The 19,387-nt window shown below is 37.9% G+C and overlaps 1 protein-coding gene across 1 annotated transcript; it reads left to right on the top strand.

Annotated features, from left to right (window-relative positions):
* Nucleotides 1-1,700: 1,700 nt before the first annotated feature.
* LOC119243969 (nesprin-2-like) lies at nt 1,701-16,754 on the top strand (the record flags this gene model as incomplete). Its single annotated transcript, XM_037509778.1, has 9 exons — nt 1,701-1,838; nt 8,175-8,339; nt 9,775-9,887; nt 11,277-11,439; nt 12,753-12,831; nt 13,094-13,281; nt 13,719-13,883; nt 15,008-15,157; nt 16,581-16,754. Coding segments are annotated over 9 exons (1,335 nt in total), but the record flags the coding sequence as incomplete, so codon positions are not given.
* Between the last annotated feature and the right edge of the window lie 2,633 nt (nt 16,755-19,387).

Here is a 19,387-nt window from a genome sequence, read left to right as displayed (position 1 = left end):
GACCTTCATGGTAAGAGTTCCCAGTCCCTGGTTTAGAGTAGGGCCTGCTTTTCAGAATTAATATTGAATTATGACAACCATTATTGTCACCATATATTGAGATTTTGCTATGTACTAGGCACCTTTTAGACAAGCATTTTGCATGTTACAACATCTTGTAGAATATGGTATTGTTATTCCAGTTTTATAGATGAGGACAACAAGACTTAGGGGGGCTAGGTGATTGATCTTAAGGTTACATAGCTACGTGAAAGCTAGGGATGGAATCAGAATACGAATCTGACTTCAGAGCCCTAGCTCTCTTTCCATCTGATGCTTCTCAGGATAAGCAGTTATTCCCTATTACCATGCGTCTTGAAAGAGACTAACAGAAACCAAAGTGAAAGTTCCACAGTCTTGCTCCTTAGAATCCACTGTCTATGAAAACCTGTGCTCCCCACCATTACCTTTCCAGATATGGTGAAGATTCCTGCCTCCCCCATCTTTACCTACACAGCACTTAGTATCTCCAGGCCTCCACTACCTATCTGTTAAGTGAGGGATGGATGTATCCAACCTTTCCAACACTAACATTCTGTGGATCGTGTGTCTTCCTTTCTGTTGGAAAGGAAGGAATTAGGCGTTCTCATCTTCCTTCCACTTGAATGGCATGGACTTCTCATGCTTCTTCCTTCTTAGCTCTGGCCTGAGATGCTTTCTTCAATAACAAGATGATCAGCATCCACTGGACGTATTTTACCTCACGTCTTTGATTTAGTAATGTACTGTAAATTCAAATTTCTGAAATAAAAGACTTTGTAAAGTTATTAATTATCAGAAAGAATTAAAATAGTTATCTCTTAGCTTACTCACAAGACTTAATTTAAAATGCTGCTAATTATGGATCATATTTTATTTTATTTAAAGATTTTATTTATGCATACAAGAACTGGGGTACAGGCCAGAGGTGTGGAGGGTGAAAGGAGTCACCAGAGACAGAGTGGGGAACAGAACAGGCAGATTGACTGAAATACACTGCTGAGGGGAGCAGCAGGCGAGTCAGGAGAGGTCTGCCGCACCATGTGGGTCACCTGCCTGGCCGGGGATCGAACTCGTGCTGCAATGCTGCATCTCAAACCCTTGCGCCACCAGGGAGACCCTGGATCATATTTTAAATAGTATTTATGGAAAGGCTGACTCTTAAACACCAATTATTTCACACAAATGCAAATAAAGAAATGCTTTATTATTAAATTTTTGAGGACAGAGACAAAGTATATTCTGAAGTCTGTATAAAATGACTTGGGAGGAATTGGTGTAATCTCAGCTAAGCATGGACACTACAAGACCCATTTATACAAGATGAGAGCTGTCACATAATTCTTACTTCCACACATTCTTGTTTTTATGAACACACATTTGGTGAAGACAAAGACACTTTCCACGTGGCACTGTGATTGTCCTTTAGAGCTAGGTGACCTTGCCACTCCATTCTGGTAAAAATTCAATAGGACTGACACAAGCTGTGACCTATGTCAGTGTGATGGCTCCCAGATGATCAGGTAGCACAGAAGAATGAATCCAGATCAATGTGAGGATCCTAATTTGGAGAATTTTAGTAAAAATTTAAATAGAACCCATAAGTATAGACCTTTTACTAGATTATGCTTTATGAACAAACCTAAAACATTTCATTGTATATATTGCTCTTCTAATTATAGAGCCTGATGTCCTTTTTGGAATCATTCCATGAAGAAAAAAAGCCCTTTTTGGACGTCCTGTCAACAAAAGGGAATCTGGATGAGTCGAATGAAGATCAATTACAATTGAGGGAAGCCTGGAATGGCCTCAATGCCAAGGTTACTGCGTTACATTGATTATACCTGTGTTTTCCCCATGGTCTTATATGGGTAGTGGTTGATGCTTAAATAGGAATGTATAGCGTTCTGTTTAGAGAAATTGCAGGCTTATCCAGAGTTTTTGTATTTTTAAAAAATTTATTTATGCATACAAGAGCTGGGGTACAGGCCAGAGATGCAGGGGGGTGAGAGGATTCACCAGAGACAGAGCAGGAACAGAACAGGCAGACTGACTGAAATACACTGCTGAGGGGAGCAGCGGGCGAGAAAGGAGAGGTCTGCTTCACCATGTGGGTTGCTCCCTGACCAGCTGGGGATAGAATTCATGCTGCAGAGGCTGCGGATTGCTTCATAGTGTGGTGCTTAACCCCTTGTGCCACCAGGGAGGCCCAGAGTTTTATATTTGTCATCCATTCTTGATTTGCCACAGTAGATCATCCACATTCTGAGTGATCTGCAGACAATGACCACTGTCATGTGTCATTGCCAATGAGGCTCTCAAGGATCGTGGGGGGTAGTCTTAGACTGTGTAAGGATGCATGTGTGTCTGAATATATCCGTATGATTTCAGTCGTTTTAAAATCATTGTGATTTGTGTGATGGTCCAGGGTATGGTGTATATTGACATATAGGCCATTTGTACTTTTTTTTTTTTTAAAGTGAGACTAGGGACCCATTATTTATTTATTTATTTATTTAAAAAGATTTATTTATTTATACAAGCACTGGGTAGAGTCGGAAGCACGGGAGGGTGAGAGAATTCACCAGAGCCAGAGAGGAGAGCAGAACAGGCAGACTGACGAAATACATTGCTGAGGGGAGCAGAGGGCGCCACAGGAGAGGTCTGTGCGCCATGTGGGACTCTCCCCCGGGGTCTGGGATCGAACTGGTGCTGCAGAGCTTCGCAGCCCAGTGCTCAACAGCTGCACCACCGGGGAGGCCCTAGGCCATTTGTACTTGAGAAGAACATGTATTCTGTAGTTTTAGGGTGCAATATTCTATCAGTATCAATTAAGACAAGATGTTGATGGTGTCCTTGACTTTTTTCCAGTTGTTCTATCAACTGCTGAGATAGGGTGTTAAAGTCTGTTAGAATCCTCCCTTTAATTTTGCTTCATGTACTGTAACATGATTGCTGTCTTCTTATTAAGTTGACACTTTTGCCACTGTGAAAAACTTTTTCTCTCAGGTGAAAAGTTGTTTTTGGTGTCTTCTTGACCTGATGTTAATAGCAACATTCCAGGCTTCTCATGCAGATTGTTTGTATAACACAGCTTTTTCCTTCTTTACTTTTAACCTATTTGGGTCTTTATGTTATATTGAAAGTGCATCTCTTCTGGACAACAGATGATTGGGTCTTGATTTCTTTATATCAATTGAGGTAATATTGGTTTGAAGCACTACATGTATTTTAGGAGTACAGGTTCACACTTCTTCAAATATATGTTACCACACTCCCTCCACCAGTACAGGTAACTCTCCATCACAGTTCTTTGGATGCCTCGTCTTGCTTTTTTTTTTTTTTTTAAAGATTTATTTATGTATGCAAACAAGAGCTGGAGTACAGGCCAGAGATGCAGGGGGATGGGTGAGAGGATTCACCAGAGACAGAGTGGAGAACAGAACAGGCAGATAGACCGAAGTACACTGCTAAGGGGAGCAGCAGGCGAGACAGGAAAGGTCTGCTGCACCATGTGGGTCACCGTGTTGATTGGGGATCGAACTCATGCTGTAGTGGCTGCAGATAGCTTCACAGTGCTGCGTTTTAACCTCTTGTGCAACCAGGGAGGCCCCCTCGTCTTGCTTTCTTATCCTCTCTGACTTCTACTTTTAGAGTACTTGGTCTGTTAAGATGTTTAATGTAATTATTGATATGGTTCAGTTGAGGTATACCATTTTAATTTTTGTTTGTTATTTATTTCCTTTGTTTTTCTTTCTCTTTTTCTGCACTCTTTTAAATTACACTATTTTTTAAAATTCCATTTTATGGCCATCCTTCCAAAAGCAATATACAGATTCAATGCTATTCCAATCAAAATTTCAATGTCATTCTTCAAAGAAATAGAACAATTATTGATGAAATTCATATGGAATCACAAAAAACCCCGAATAGCCAAACTCAGAAACTAGAAAAGTGATTGACCGGCAAGGGGGTTTGACGAGTAGGGAGAGGTTGGTGAAGGGGCATAGTTTCAGTGGTAGAGGAAGTATGAGGTCTGAGGAAGTAATGTAAACCATGGTGACTGTAGTTGTTATCACTGTGCTACCTCACTGCTGAGAGTAGAACTTCAATGTTCTCAACAAAATATTTTTAAAAAGATAAACATGTAACGAGAGGAATGTGTTTATTAATTGGCTGGTGGAAATCCTTTCACAGTATGTGTGTATGTAAAATCACCATAACATGTCCTTTATTTATTTATTTTTTTTTTAATAGAGGCATGTTTATTTATTTATTTGTTTGTTTGTTTGTTTATACATGCACTGGGTACAGTCAGAAGCGCGGGAGGGTGAGAGAATTCACCAGAGCCAGAGCGGGGAGCAGAACAGGCAGAAGGACCGAAGTACACTGCTGAGGGGAGCAGCGGGCGGCAGGAGAGGTCTGCGCGCCATGTGGGACCCTCCTCTGGTGGCCGGGGAGCAGCTGGGGGTCGAACCGGCGCCGCAGAGGCCGCGGGCAGCTTCGCAACCCAGTGCTCAACCGCTGCGCCACCGGGGAGGCCCCATAACATGCCCTTTAAATAGCTTACTATCTTATTTGTCAACTATACCTCCATAAAGCTGAAAGAAAAGCCAAACCTAGTGCAAAAACTAACATTTAATGCTTCTCTTTTATGAATAGTTACATTTGACTGCCTAAAAGCCTAACTTACTCTCATTAGCTTCTTGCTACTTGAATATTTGGTTCCATGGTTGATATTTGCCTTGCATGTAGTAGACACCCAATGAGTGTCTTTGAATAAGTTGATGAATCAAATAACCCATAGAATATGCATTTTGCCTATTCTTAGAACAATATAACTCTAGGAAAAGTACAATTCATTTGGTAGAACTACAGTAGAAAGAGAAAATACATTCTAAAGCACTTACTTTCATTAGAGGAAGTTGTTTGAATGAAACACATTTTGATTTGTGCTTGATCTTCTTTGGGACGATTTTGGAAGAAAACAAACAAAAAGTCAGAGAAGAGTCAGCTTAGTTCAGATGAAAAGCCACAATGGGATCATGAGGAAGGGAGGTGGTCCTAGAGCTGGATTTTTTTTAATTTTATTTTTATATTCCCCATACAATTGCAACCCCCTTATTTTGACCCAATCCCTCCCCTCCCCGCCCCCCACCCCCATAGAGTGTCTCTGGTTCATAGTTGTTTGTTGATTTTGATTTTCACTTTCTTATAGTTTTTCATTTTCCTGGTCCCTTATTTAAGTTTTCTAGATTCCTGCTATGAGTGAGACCATCCGGTATTTTTTTTTCTTTCTGGCTTATTTCGCTGAGCATGATCCCTTCCAGCGCCATCCATGTTGCTGCAAATTGCATGAGTTTATCTTTGATTGCTGAGTAGTATTCCATGGTGTATATGTACCACATCTTCTTGATCCAGTCATCTATTTTTGGGCATTTGGGCTGTTTCCAAAGCTTAGCTATTGTAAATAGTGCTGCTATAAACTTAGGGGTGCAGGTGCTCTTTGGAATTGATGTTTCTGTGTCCTTTGGGTAAATACCTAGGAGTGGAATTGCTGGATCATATGGAAGCTCTATGTTTAGTAGGTCCAGAAATCTCCACACAGCTCTCCATAGTGGTTGGACCAGTTTAGAGCTGGATTTTTAAGGTGTTTAAGATATCTGGTTGTCGGTAAGGAGTTGGTGTTCCTGCAGGGTCCTCCCCACACTCCTCTGGCTGACCCTGGTTTATTGCTGACCACACTTGGTTGTAACCTTTTGCTTCTAGGAGGTTCAGGCAAGAGCTATGGTTTTTATTTATCTGGTGGACCCTCAGAAGCAGAGGGTCGTGCTGAATTTATTTTTCCATCATGGCACCATTCATGGTCTGGGCAAGGCCCTATTCTTATTTTCATTCACTCATTTAGTTGCGTTTGTTTCCTTTTGTGCCCTCACGCCCCTTCCATTTGCCTTTCTCCTCAGACCACCATTATGATGTGTTTAATATGTATCTTTTTGCATTATCTGTTTTGGGGGAAAGTATTCATGTGCCTGTGTATTATTAAATTGTGTAAACTGATAGTATAGCTTTATTTTCTTTCATTCCTGAGAACATACATTTAAGGGCCCTCCACATTGCTCTGTGTGTGTATCTGGTTTGTGAATGACTATCCCCTCTCCACCCCAGAAGCCTGTCTTTATACCGAACTCTTAGAGCTATAGGTCATTCATAAATGTTTGCTCAATAAATGAATGAATGTGTGCGTGTGTGAGTTTTGACAATGCTTAGCAGGAGTTTGTGTGTGTGGGGAATCCAGGTAGAAATGGCTGCAAGAGAAAACATAAAAGACATAAAGGTGTAGTCAATTTGGGGGGGAAATAAGTACAGTCACATACTGCATAATGGTACTTCGTTCAATGACAGACCACATGCAAGGCGGTGGTCCTTAATCTAGCTAAGGACTGTAGTAGGCTAGTCTGTTACACTCTACGTTTGTGTAAGTATGTCTGTGATTTCCCACAATGATGAAATCATATAATGATGCATTTCTCAGAAGATATCCCTGTGGTGAAGCAATGCAGACTGTTGTTGGCATCTGTGTGGCTCATGTGCATATAGGGAGTGGTGGGAAGGCCAAGGAAGGAGGAGGTTCCCTGGATTGTGGGGTGCTATAATGAAGGACAGATACTCAGGAGAAGTGGTAGAGAGATCTAATGTTACTGTATGGTTATGGATAGTAAGGAAAATATGTATCTGTGTGTGAGTTGCAGTTCTGATTTCGGAGAACTCAGAAAAGCTTACAACATTTCAAATGAAAAAAAAGCTTACAACATTTCAAATGATGGTCATTCAGTGACCTATCTGCTTACAGGGGTGCTTTATTTATTTATTTATTTTTTATAAATTTTATTGTTATATTCCCCATACAATTGCAGCCCCCCATTCTGACCCCAATCCCTCCCCTCCCGCCCCGCCCCCCTAAAAGTGTCTCTGGTTCATAGTTTTTTGTTGATTTTGATTTTCACTTTCTTATAGTTATTCATTTTCCTGGTCCCTTATTTAAGTTTTCTAGATTCCTGCTATGAGTGAGACTATCCGGTATTTTTCTTTTTCTTTTTGGCTTATTTCGCTGAGCATGATCCCTTCCAGCGCCATCCATGTTGCTGCAAATTGCATGTGTTTATCTTTTTTGAATGCTGAGTAATATTCCATGGTATATATATGTACCACATCTTCTTGATCCAGTCATCTATTTTTGGGCATTTGGGTTGTTTCCAAAGCTTAGCTATTGTAAACAGTGCTGCTATAAACATAGGGGTGCAGGTGTTCTTTGGAATTGATGTTTCTGTGTCCTTTGGGTAAATACCTAGGAGTGGAATTGCTGGATCATATGGAAGCTCTATGTTTAGTAGGTCCAGAAATCTCCACACAGCTCTCCACAGTGGTTGGACCAGTTTGCACTCCCACCAACAGTGCAGAAGAGTTCCTTTTTCTCCACACCCTCGCCAGCATTTGTTGTTGCTAGTTTTTTTAATATGTGCCATTCTCACTGGTGTAAGATGGTATCTCATGGTAGTTTTGATTTGCATTTCCCTGATGGCAAGTGATGTTGAACATTTTTTCATATGCCTGTTGGCCATTTGCATTTCCTCTTCAGAGAAGTTTCTTTTTAGCTCTTGTGCCCATTTTTTGACTGGATTATTTTCTTTGTTGTTGCTGAGTCTCATCAGCTCTTTGCAGATTTTTGTGATCAGTCCTTTATCATTAGTGTTGGGTGCAAAAATGTTCTCCCAGTTGGTGGGGTTTCTCTTTGTTTTTGTTATTGTCTCTTTTGCTGTGCAGAAGCTCTTTAATTTGATGTAGTCCCAGCTGTTTATCTTTGCCTTCACTATCACTGCTTTGGGTTTACAGGGGTGCTTTAAATATTTCTGATATCTGTGTCATAACTGATTATCAAAACAATTGCTTTTATCTTTACACCCTCTCCTACAGTTTTAAAACTAATTCTCTTCTCAATCAGCTGGTAGTCAGGTGATATTTAGAAGTAGGAAGTTTACCTGCCAATAAAGATTTTCTAGAGAACTGGATTAGATAAACCTTAAACAATTAAACTTACTGTATATGAAGAAATAAGTGAGAAGAGTATTGAGGAACATCTTCCTTTTTTTTTTTAGATTAATATGTGGGGGAAAAAGCTGCATCAAGCCTTGCCCTCACCCCTCCATCAGATTGAAGCTTGGCTCCAGGAGGTAGAGGAGCTTATGGATGAAGATTTACCACTTTCTGGGGATTACTCTGAAGCCATGGCTCTCATACAAGAGAAAATGACTTTATTCAAGGTTGGAAAAGAACAAAACAACATGGGAAAATTTGTTAAAGACTATAATTCGTTAGAGATTATACTTGAGGAAGACTGTCCTAGAAAGAAGGGAAGAAAAATAGAGTGGGTATTTGAGGATGGTTTAGAATGATTTACTGAGAATTTTTGAGACCTGAAAGATACCTTCTCATTCTTCATAAGCACTGCATTAGTTTAAGGTTGAAATAATAAAAATCAAAAGTCCTGTAAATTCTAAAGCAACTGCACAGTCTGTCAAAAAGGCGGGGAGGCACTGGCACAACGCAGCTCTCCTGCCCACCTGTGACTGCAGGTGCCTCTCTTTTTCTTTTTTCCCCAATAAACCTGTCCTTTCAAAATGTAAAAACAAACAAACAAAAAAAAAAACCAAATGGGGAGGGAGGCTAGTTTAAAATGTGGGAAATTGGAATAGCTACCAAAACGCATGAAATAATTTGATATATGAGATTTCTAGCATTTAAGCCTCCAAAGGAATGGACAATATATAAGAAACTAGAAATTAATACTTAGAGACAGCTGTCTGCCTTTCTGTAAAATGTTCCAGTGTAACCATTTATAATGAAAATATTTTAAAAATCTTTGGTGAAAAAAGGGGACTTCTTTTTTTTTTTTTAAAGATGAAGTTTATGCAATAGAGGAAAAAGATTAACAAGTCTTCAATGACAATGTTTGGCAATAAATCTGCTTCATGTTGTTAAGTAACAAAAATCCAACCAAGTTAATTTTAAGGACTCAATTGGCTTTATTAAATGATTTAGGAATTAGACAGTATCCCATGTAGCTAGTAGAAAAATGCTCCCCAAAACTGTACAAAATGAAAGATTTTTCATAGGCAAGAAGAGGACATGTAATGGAAGAGGACATTATTTCAGGGCTAGGTAACCTCATTCTGGGGAATGGAAAAGGTCTTGTGCAGATTTTCTCATTTTCTTTTGGGGGGATTGAAAAGATGATCTCATTGGTGCTGACCAGAATATCCCATACTGACCAGTTAGGGCTACATTCCTGGCAGAGGTTGAAAGTGCAGGGGGCTTGAAGCCACAGTCAGGTTAGGCATTAAGTCTTCGCAAACACTTTAATTTTTGGCCTATCATTTTCTTTTCTTTTTTTAAGATTTTTTTTTTTATTTATACAAGAGCTGGGGTACAGGCCAGAGGCACAGGAGGGTGAGAGAATTCACCAGAGACAGAGCGGGGAGCAGAACAGGCAGATCTACTGAAATACACTGCTGAGGGGAGCAGTGGGCGAGACAGAAGAGGTCTGCCACGCCATGTGGGATTCTTCCCTGCCGGTGGGGAAATGAACCCGCACTGCAGAGGCTGTGGACATCTTCCTAGCGCTGTGCTCAACCTACTGTGCCACCTGGGAGGCCCTCATTTTCTTTTTTAATAACATCAAGCTAAATTTCTTTTCAGGATCTGATGGATAAATTTGATTATCATTTGAATGCTCTCTTGGAATTTGAAAATACGGGTGAAGACCATTTGCCATTGGTACCACCTAACAAATTGGAGGAAATGAAGAGACGGTGGGTATCACAACCATTTCACCACTGTTGATACTGTTTGTTTGAGCACTAACCTGTTGCTACACAGACTACAATATGTAGGTTTCTAGATAACTTCTGACAAGTTTTCTTCTTTGCAATTTGATGACAGCACTTTGATGTGTTACGTAACAAAAACATGCTGACACACTTCCTTCTTCATTGGATGGTAGGATATGGTGACGGAAAAAGTCAGAAACTGAGCTCTGTATCTTGGTTTTGACTGAGTTGCTCTGTCTTTCTGAGCATGTCTCCTCACTGGTAAATACAGGTTAATGATAATCACCCTGTTTTTGTCTCACAAAGATATTGGGTGAACATGAGGAGGTACATGAGGCTTTTGTAAACTCTAAAATAAGGTACCTGAGGGGTACCCAGGGACCCCAGACAAATGGGATGCATGATCTAAAGGGTTCTGGCCATCCTTGTGCACAAAGGCAAAGCTGACTCTTAGTGTGAAAGATCTTTAATAAAATTAGTGTATATACAGAGAGAAGAGCATTCTTGATATGGGTTTCCCAATAAAATTCTCCAAATTACCCATCCCTTTGTGGGCAAATACCCAGTCAAATAGGGTCAGCCTGCAGTAGAGTCATTGAGGCCCAAAATCTTGCTATAAATCTAAAGCACTTTCTGGTGGAGAAACAAAGAGCCAAAGGGGCCAGGTAAGTCTGAGACCAAAGAAGCAAAATTAAAGTACAAATCAAGATAAAGGCTGCCATTTTCAGCCTTCCCACATACCTCTCATCCAGGGTCCTCTTTCAAATGTCTCTACATGTTGTTCCTCCACACATATGCTCCAGTTCTTCTTCCCTTAGTCCCTGGGGCAAGTCAGGTCCCAGAAGCAAGAGAAGAGCAGGCCACCTTGCCTTGCATGTTATCTTGGGAGTGCTCAGCTCTGCCGCCTGCTCCCAGTATCTCCTCTGCATTGCACACTGGGACTTGTAGTCCAAGGCAAATGCAGTGGTGGGGGGGGGGCAGGAAAATGGTGTACGACATTGTGCTGTGTTGCTCCTCCCCTCTAATAACAATACCACGAGTACAGAGATCACTTAATTGATGGCTATCCACATTGTCTTTTGTCATTACTCATAAGCAGCTTACTAGAATGATAGTAAGATGGTGTTAGCCTTACTAGAGAAAGCTTTTTTAATATGTAAATGTTTAAATTATAGTGGCATTGCTATACAGAACTTTTCAACCATGTTTGTCTTACTTTGTTTAAAAAAAATAGTTAAGGAGATATCTGAGTCTTCTGTGCTTAAAACAAAAAATTACAGCTCCAATATTTAAAAAAAAAAATTCCAAACTGATAGCTTACTTTTGATCAATAAAGTTAAATTGAAATCTAAAACCTTTACTGTTTTCCAGGATCAACAACATTTCAGGAAAAAAATTCATTCCACTTCTAGAATTTCATTATTATAAGTGCTCAGTACTTGGCTTGCTAGATGAAGTGAAATCAAAATTGGGTGTTTGGAACATCAAATATGGGACCAAAGAATCTGTGGAATTACTGCTGGAAGACTGGCATGTAAGCTGCTTTATTTCCTGTCTTGAGAAGCTGTTCTCCATGTCTGGGAGCCAGGTCATATTTTTCACTGGTACAGTTTCCCTCTACATTATCAGGTTTTGAAATGGTTTTCTTGGTAGATTTCATTAGTGTAAGGATTGCCTGGAGAAAAGAATTACAAGTCATAAATCAGACATAGGGAAGAGTAAAAAAGAAAGCATTATTTACCACCCTATGGGAGATTAAAAGTTAGCCAGATAATTTACACAATAAAGCTTCAATGTTATTTCCATTAGAAATTCCTAATTGCTCTTATCTGACATCTTATTTAATGTTTTCCCTCTCAGATTCATGATTTCATTCAAAAATTAAATTTCATTTAGAACATTTCAATCTTGGTCTCTTTGATTTCAAGAAAGGGAAAAGTAGCACCTTTTGTATTGAGACTTTGGGAGTTTTAGTTCTTGCAATTTATAGGAAAAGATGTTGCAAATGATTTAAATACAAACGTGTACACTAAATAAAGTGAAAGCATCCTACAAGTGTCATTTCTACAGTCAGACCTTGTTGTCATTTTTTTTGTTTCTTCTTTGTGCAATCAGGGCTAAAAAAGAAAATTTGAGGTTGTAAATTCAGCGCAAAAGCTGAAAAACATGACAAGGGAAATTCATTTACAATTTATGATTTAATCACTGTTCTTTCCTAAACAGGAAGCATCAGTCTAAACTAGACTAGATTTTGAATATTTTTATTTCTTTTGTTCTCTTTGATTTTTTCCATTTAAATGATCATACTACAGGCATATATATAATTCCACAGTGAATATGAGCTTTAATTACTTCTGTGATTTCTCTGTAGCGGAATTTGATTGCATGGGACACAATTTGGTTAATGGAAGTTTCTCAAAAGTTTGTGGCAATGGGTGGTATTTTTCTAATATAACTAGTATATCTAATATAAATTATTTATGTTAATAAAATATGTGAAATAAGAAACTTACAAATTATGCAATATTAATAAATACATAAAGGAGGAAATTTTGAAATTACTGTAATTACTTAACTTACCCTTTCTCCAGAGAGAAAGACCATTACAAAACCATGTCACATTAAGATAACCTTTGTCAGGCTTGTACCTAGGTAATGTTTTCATTGTAGTTGTGTCTTCTGGACCTCGATTAGCTATCCTCAGGGGCTGCTCATTTTTTCCTACTGAAATTTGTAGTAGTAAAGTGAAAGAAATGTTGACACTCAAGAGCTTCATCTTGCCTTTAGATTTCTCGGCACATTTACATTAAAAACTGTTAATATAATTTTTTCCTCCCCCACTCACAGAAATTTATTGAAGAAAAAGAGGTCCTAGCTCAACTTGAAACTTCTTTTCAAAAATGTGATGAAAGTCATAAGAATTTGGGTAATGTTATACAGTTACTTTTTAATGGGATGACCAACACTTATAAATATCATTTCTTCTGTTTTTTTTTTTCTTTACACATCTAGTGTTTTAGAAATTAGTTTTACATGTGTGTTTTCTCTGGAAAAATCTTGCATTCACTTTTAATATTGTCAGCGTACATATTTACTTTTCCACTGTCAATAAATATGCATATATTTTAGTTAACAGTGTGCTTTTATTAATAAACTTTTCTAAGATAACTATTTTGTTAACATTATAGGTGGCGAATATCAGGATATTAGTAAACAATATGGCATAGTGGAATATAATCTTTGTACATATAGAAAAAGTATATTTGATATCAAGTCCACTCTACAAAAAGTTCTACAGTGTTGGGTTACTTATATGGAAAACCTCCGTTTACTAAAAGCTTGTTTTGAGGAGACAAAGAAGGAGCAGATTAAAGAGGTATTTGTAGTCTAATGGCAACTTTGTCCCCCGCCCTCCCTGCCCCCATTTTGTTTGGATACCCTCATTGTTCATGCAAAAATGAGAAGGCAGGGAAGAGTAAGCAAAAGTATTGGAAAACCTCTCCAAAGTTTTGCAAAGAGTTTAGTGTCTTCCTAATAAAGTTGGGGGGGGGAGGGGGAAGGAAGGGAGAGGACTTTATGGAAGCATAATTTACAGAAACATTATAGCTTTTGGAATATATATTACTAAGTTCTAGAAAATGAAATAAAAGATGTGGAGTGCTGGATAGCTTATAGACACATTTAAAATAAATTCATGTTTTAAAATATTTCATTTTTCCATTTGGGTGAATATTACGAGATTTAAAACCTTCCCGAGTTTCTAGAGGACAAATCTTACGTCGTTAAATGTGACATTACTTTTATGTTATGCAGGTTCCCTTTGAGACACTATCCCAATGGAATCTACACCATATTACTTTAAATGAAATGGCGACTTTCTTAATTCAAGTCAGCAATGAGGAAGTTGAATCATCTATTTCTAAAGAACTCAGAAGACTGAATAAAAGATGGAGAAAGTTTATTACCAAAACTCAACTTGTAAGTTCTTTTTTTGGTAAAGTATTTATTGGAGATATAATTCATGTACTGTATCACTCAATCACTTAATTGTATAACTCAGTGATTTTTAGTATGTTCAGAGTTGTGTGGCCATTACCATAGCCAATTTTAAAATATTAGCATCACTTCTTAAAGAAACAGGCCCATTTCAGCCATCTCTCCCTGCTTTCTCTCAGTCTCCCATTGCAAGGCAACCACTAATCTACTTTCTGTCTCTTTATAATTTACTTTTTCTGGATAGCTCACACAAATGGAATCATGTAATATGTGGTCTTTGTGTCTGACTTTTTTCACTTAGTATGATGTTCAGCTACTCATGTTGTAGCAGTATTTCCTTTCGATTGGCAGTCTATTATATGCTTATACCACATTTTTTAAGTCATTTAAATCATGAGTGATTTAAATCAGTACCACACATTTGCTTTCTTTCCACTTTTTTTTTTTTTGCTATTATTAATAATGCTGCTAGGAATATTCTTGTACATGTCTGTGTGGATATATCGTACAGCTCTTTAGTTAAAATTGGTTTACCTTTGGGGTTTCCCTGGTGGTGCAGGGGTTAAAGTCACAGCTCTATCAAGCTATCCCAGCCACTGCAGCATGAGTTCCATTCCCCTGCTGGCCTGGGAGCTAACCCAGATGGTACAGTACCTGCTCCCTTCAGCAGTATATTTCAGTAGATCTGCCTGTTCTGATCCCTACTCTCTCTGGTGAACCCTCTCATTCCACTCCACTCCACATCTCTGGTCTACACCCCAGTTCTTGTATGCATAAATAATCTTTAAAAAAATTGGTTTACCATTGAAGAATAGCATGAGTATTCTTGCCTACTATATCGCAAGCTCTTTGAGACTAGACACTGAAGTTTGTTTAGCATAGTGTCTCATAAAAGTAAATTTTTAGGAAATAATTTAAACTTCAGTTATTTGATTTCTTATTCTTAGACATTTTATGGAAAATCCTCGTAGTTTATAACATTGTCATTCATTGATAAATTCAAAAACTATTGAATTCATTATTCATGTATTGTTTATAATAACATTGTGTATAATAATATACCTTAGCATAAAAAAGATCATTAAGTTTCATAAAATTATTTATAGGAAATGAATCTGCCACTTATAAAAAAACAGCATCAACCCATTCTTGACAATTCTGGAAATATCCAACAATCTAAAGAAGAAAAGCCAGATGTTGATTTTTCAGTGCATATGTCAACAGAATGTCCTGAAAATCACAATCAAAATATAAAGGTAAAATAGTTATACTTTATGTATTTTTTCTGCATATAGAAATAGCTTAACTTTACTATTTTTCTTTTAGAACACCATACTGTTGAATCAGATGAATAATTAGATAATTTTCCAGGAAAATGCTTAAGTGGTCACCTTCATGAAGTAGTTAAAAGTCCTGTATCCCACTCACAGGAGATTTCCACAAACATGGGAACAGTCATGACTTCTGACTGTGGAAGTGGAAGTCTTCAGACTAAATCTGATTAGTTCCCAGAAATTCTCTAGCAACTGGCTAGCCCCTGGTCTGTCTGGCTTCCTTCTGTAAAGAGGGAAACATATAATTTTTGTTTGTTGCTTTGTTGAGTAATTTGGAAGATGACTTTAGATTATAGATATGAATGTGGAAAAGGAACAAAAGAAGCATACACGTGTAAGGTATGGTACTTACGGTTTTGGAAAACAGGCCTCCTTCAGAATGATAATTTATACAGCTTAACTTAAGAAGGCAATTGTTACCTGGCTTTGGCTCCTGCCAGGATGGAGTGCCAGTGTTTTCCCACCATGACAAGATCTACTCAGAGAAAATCTTGAAAGATATGAATCTGTGCCGTCTCCTTTTAGAGTAGATTATTCTTCTGAGGCATTTAAAATGCTAACTGATTTAAAACAACTTTAAGAATGTGTTTCCCAAGCAAAGCTCTATCATATCAACCTATAGAATATTGAAGGTTAATTAATGTAAAAGATAAGTGTATTAAAATTTTTTTTCTTTTTTAAAAGATTTATTTATTTATTTATTTATACAAGCACTGGGGACAGTCAGAAGCGCGGGAGGGTGAGAGAATTCACCAGAGCCAGAGCGGGGAGCAGAACAGGCAGAAGGACCGAAGTACACTGCTGAGGGGAGCAGCGGGCGACAGGAGAGGTCTGCGCGCCATGTGGGACCCTCCTTCGGTGGCCGGGGAGCAGCCGGGGATCGAACCGGCGCTGCAGAGGCTGTGGGCAGCTTTGCAACCCAGTGCTCAACCGCTGCGCCACCGGGGAGGCCCTGTATTAAAAATTTAATGGTCTTCTTGAAGATGTTTCATAGCTGCTATTGCCAATAGCTGTATTTAAATAAATTGTGTGAAAGCTTTTAAAAAGTGTTTAAAGAGTCAATATACTAATTTTCTAAACTTTAATTTTCCTATCTGATAGGAATAATATAATTAAGGTAAATATAACTTTTGAATAACTTTTAATTTCTAACGTGATATATACTCATAAAATTTTACTATCATTGTCCCCAAACTAGGTCTTAAATCATTAAAATTTACTGAACTAGTATTCTTAGTGAAAACTAGTATTCTTAGGGAAAAGAGGGTATAACTTCTTAAAATTGACAATTATTTCAAAATGTAAATGTTGCCATTTTCTTAGTGGTAATTTTAAATGTTTGTAGGCTGGGGAAGAACATGAAAAAGAAAAGGAAGAAGTCACAGAGCAAGTAAAAGTGTCTGAAGAGGTTGAAAAACTCATTGGACAAGTGGAAACTTGGGAGGCAGAAACCAAGTCTGCTTTAGATCTTCTGAGAAATCAAGAAGATGTGAATCCTTCAGTGGAAGAATCTTTGCAGGTATCACTATAAAAGTATTACAAGATCAGCTTTCTTGGTTGTTGACTTAAGTATTAAGATAAAAAGTTCTAAAGTACATAGAAATAAACCTACTTGTTTGAATTTTCTTTATTGGAATTTTAAAAAATAGCAAAGATTGACATTTCTGGATCATTTACAGTGATTTTGCTTGAAGACAGAAGGTAGAAGACTACTACTAATATCTTATGAGACTAAGTTCTTGAACTAATTTCCTAGCTGTACAATGAAGATTAACATAGTCTCCTGTATCAGAAGTCAATGAGGAGATGAGTGAATTCAGCCTCAAATATCTCAGTGCAATGTGACTATAAGAAATTATATAATCCATGCTTTGCGAGCTCACCCACTGATGAAGCCCTTTCCTTTCGTAGCCAATGCAAGGAGGGTGACTGATGTTAGAAGTGCATTCTCTCTTTATTCTCAGGCTTTCGACTCATTGAAAAGCAATGAGGCGAGAACTTAATATCATTAAGTTCTCCTGGGAAAGAAGTTACAATTGAGATTTTTACTGAGTTCCAGCTCAGCTGTAAAACATATGAAGCATGTCATAAATTATAAGATAGAAGGTTCCTGGAAGAACAGAGCATTTATATAATCCTTCCAAATCTATATTTGTAAAGGTTGTATAATTAGCATCTTCTGTTTTCCTTGTTTATGAGAATAATACTGTTTATGGCTTTGAAAATATTATGTAAACTTACCTGTGCCATCTGCTAGGGCTTCACTAATTTTACTTTTAATATGTATTTATTTGCTGCATCTGGAATTTTTTAGTGAAAGAAATGAAGGAAGCATTTACTATTTTAAAAATATTTTCAAAACAATTACAGTGATCCACTTAAGAACAGTAAAAACACAATCCCGTTGGAATAGACTTTTTTTAGGTTATTTTTAAAAAAAAATTTAAAATTTTTATTTTCTCACATCTTCTTTGTACAATATTTGATTTCTCAGGTGTAATCCCTATAAATCTCCCATCACCACCTAACCTGTGAACCATCACCATAGGATCTCTAATATGTCTGCTAGTTTTGTCTTTTTTTTCTCTAACCCTTTGTTTGGTTTCCCTATATTCCTGCTATAAGTGAAACTATCCAATATTTTTTGTTTTCCTTCTTACTTATTTCACTGAGCATAATTCCTCCCAGTTCCATCCATGTAGCTGCAAATGCATGAATTTATCTTTTTGACTGCTGAGTATTGTTCTATTGTGCATATATATCACATCTTTTGGATAGACTCATCTGTTTTGGGGCATTTTGGTGGTTTCCATATCTTAGCTATTGTGAATAGTGCTGTAATAAACATAGGAGTGCAGGTTTCCTTTCAAATTAATATTTTTGTGTCCTCAGAAACATCAATTCCAAAGAACACCTGCACCCCTATGTTTATAGCAGCACTATTTACAATAGCTAAGCTTTGGAAACAGCCCAAATGCCCAAAAATAGATGACTGGATCAAGAAGATGTGGTACATATATACCATGGAATATTACTCAGCATTCAAAAAAGATAAACACATGCAATTTGCAGCAACATGGATGGTGCTGGAAGGGATCATGCTCAGCGAAATAAGCCAGAAAGAAAAAGAAAAATACCAGATAGTCTCACTCATAGCAGGAATCTAGAAAACTTAAATAAGGGACCAGGAAAATGAATAACTATAAGTGAAAATCAAAATCAACAAAAAACTGTGAACCAGAGACACTTTTTGGGGGGTGGGGGGCGGGAAGGAAGGGATTGGGGTCAGAATGGGGGGTTGCAATTATGTGGGGAATATAAAAATAAAATTTATTATTTAAATAAAAAAAATTTTGTGTCCTTTAGGTAGATGGAATAGACTTTTGTTAAGAAGGAATTAAGGGCCTCCCCGGTGGCGCAGCGGTTGAGCGCTGGGTTGCGAAGCTGCCCGCGGCCTCTGCAGCGCCGGTTCAATCCCCGGCTGCTCCCCGGCCACTGGAGGAGGGTCCCACATGGCGCGCAGACCTCTCCTGCCGCCCGCTGCTTCCCTCAGCAGTGTACTTCGGTCCTTCTGCCTGCTCTGCTCCCTGCTCTGGCTCTGGTGAATTCTCTCACCCTCCTGCGCTTCTGACTGTACCCAGTGCATGTATAAACAAACAAACAAACAAAAAAACTAAATAAATAAAAAAAAAAAAAAAAAAAAAAGAAGGAATTAAGTGTGCTCTCTGTTGAATCAAGATATAAAGTAAGAAATGCAGCTTTCTGGGCAGCTCTGGTGATGTGCTCCCCTTTGTGTCTTTTAAAACAGTTGATTTTTTTACACTTTCTGCTTTTATATTCATAGAAAACTGTCTGTGAGGACATACACATAATTATCTTGATCCTGAATTGTACCCAGCTCCTGGCACATTTCCTGGCACATCATACACATAAAATGGGTATTTTTTAAATGAATGTGTGAATTATAGATTGAATGACAACAACAGGAAGGACAGGAAAAAAGAGGAACTTTTTCTTTACATGCTTTACCTTTCTTGGTTTGTCTTTTACTTGAATTTTTGTTACTTTTATAATTAAAAAGAAAACAAATTGAAATATAAATAAACATGCTAACTTTTGAACATTTAAATATTATAAAATATAAAAAGAAAT

Source organism: Talpa occidentalis, unplaced genomic scaffold, assembly GCF_014898055.3.
Source record: "Talpa occidentalis isolate TD23 unplaced genomic scaffold, MPIMG_talOcc4v2.1 talOcc4.1389, whole genome shotgun sequence".
Classification (NCBI taxonomy): Eukaryota; Metazoa; Chordata; class Mammalia; order Eulipotyphla; family Talpidae; genus Talpa; species Talpa occidentalis.
This window is presented reverse-complemented; position numbering and strand designations above follow the sequence as displayed.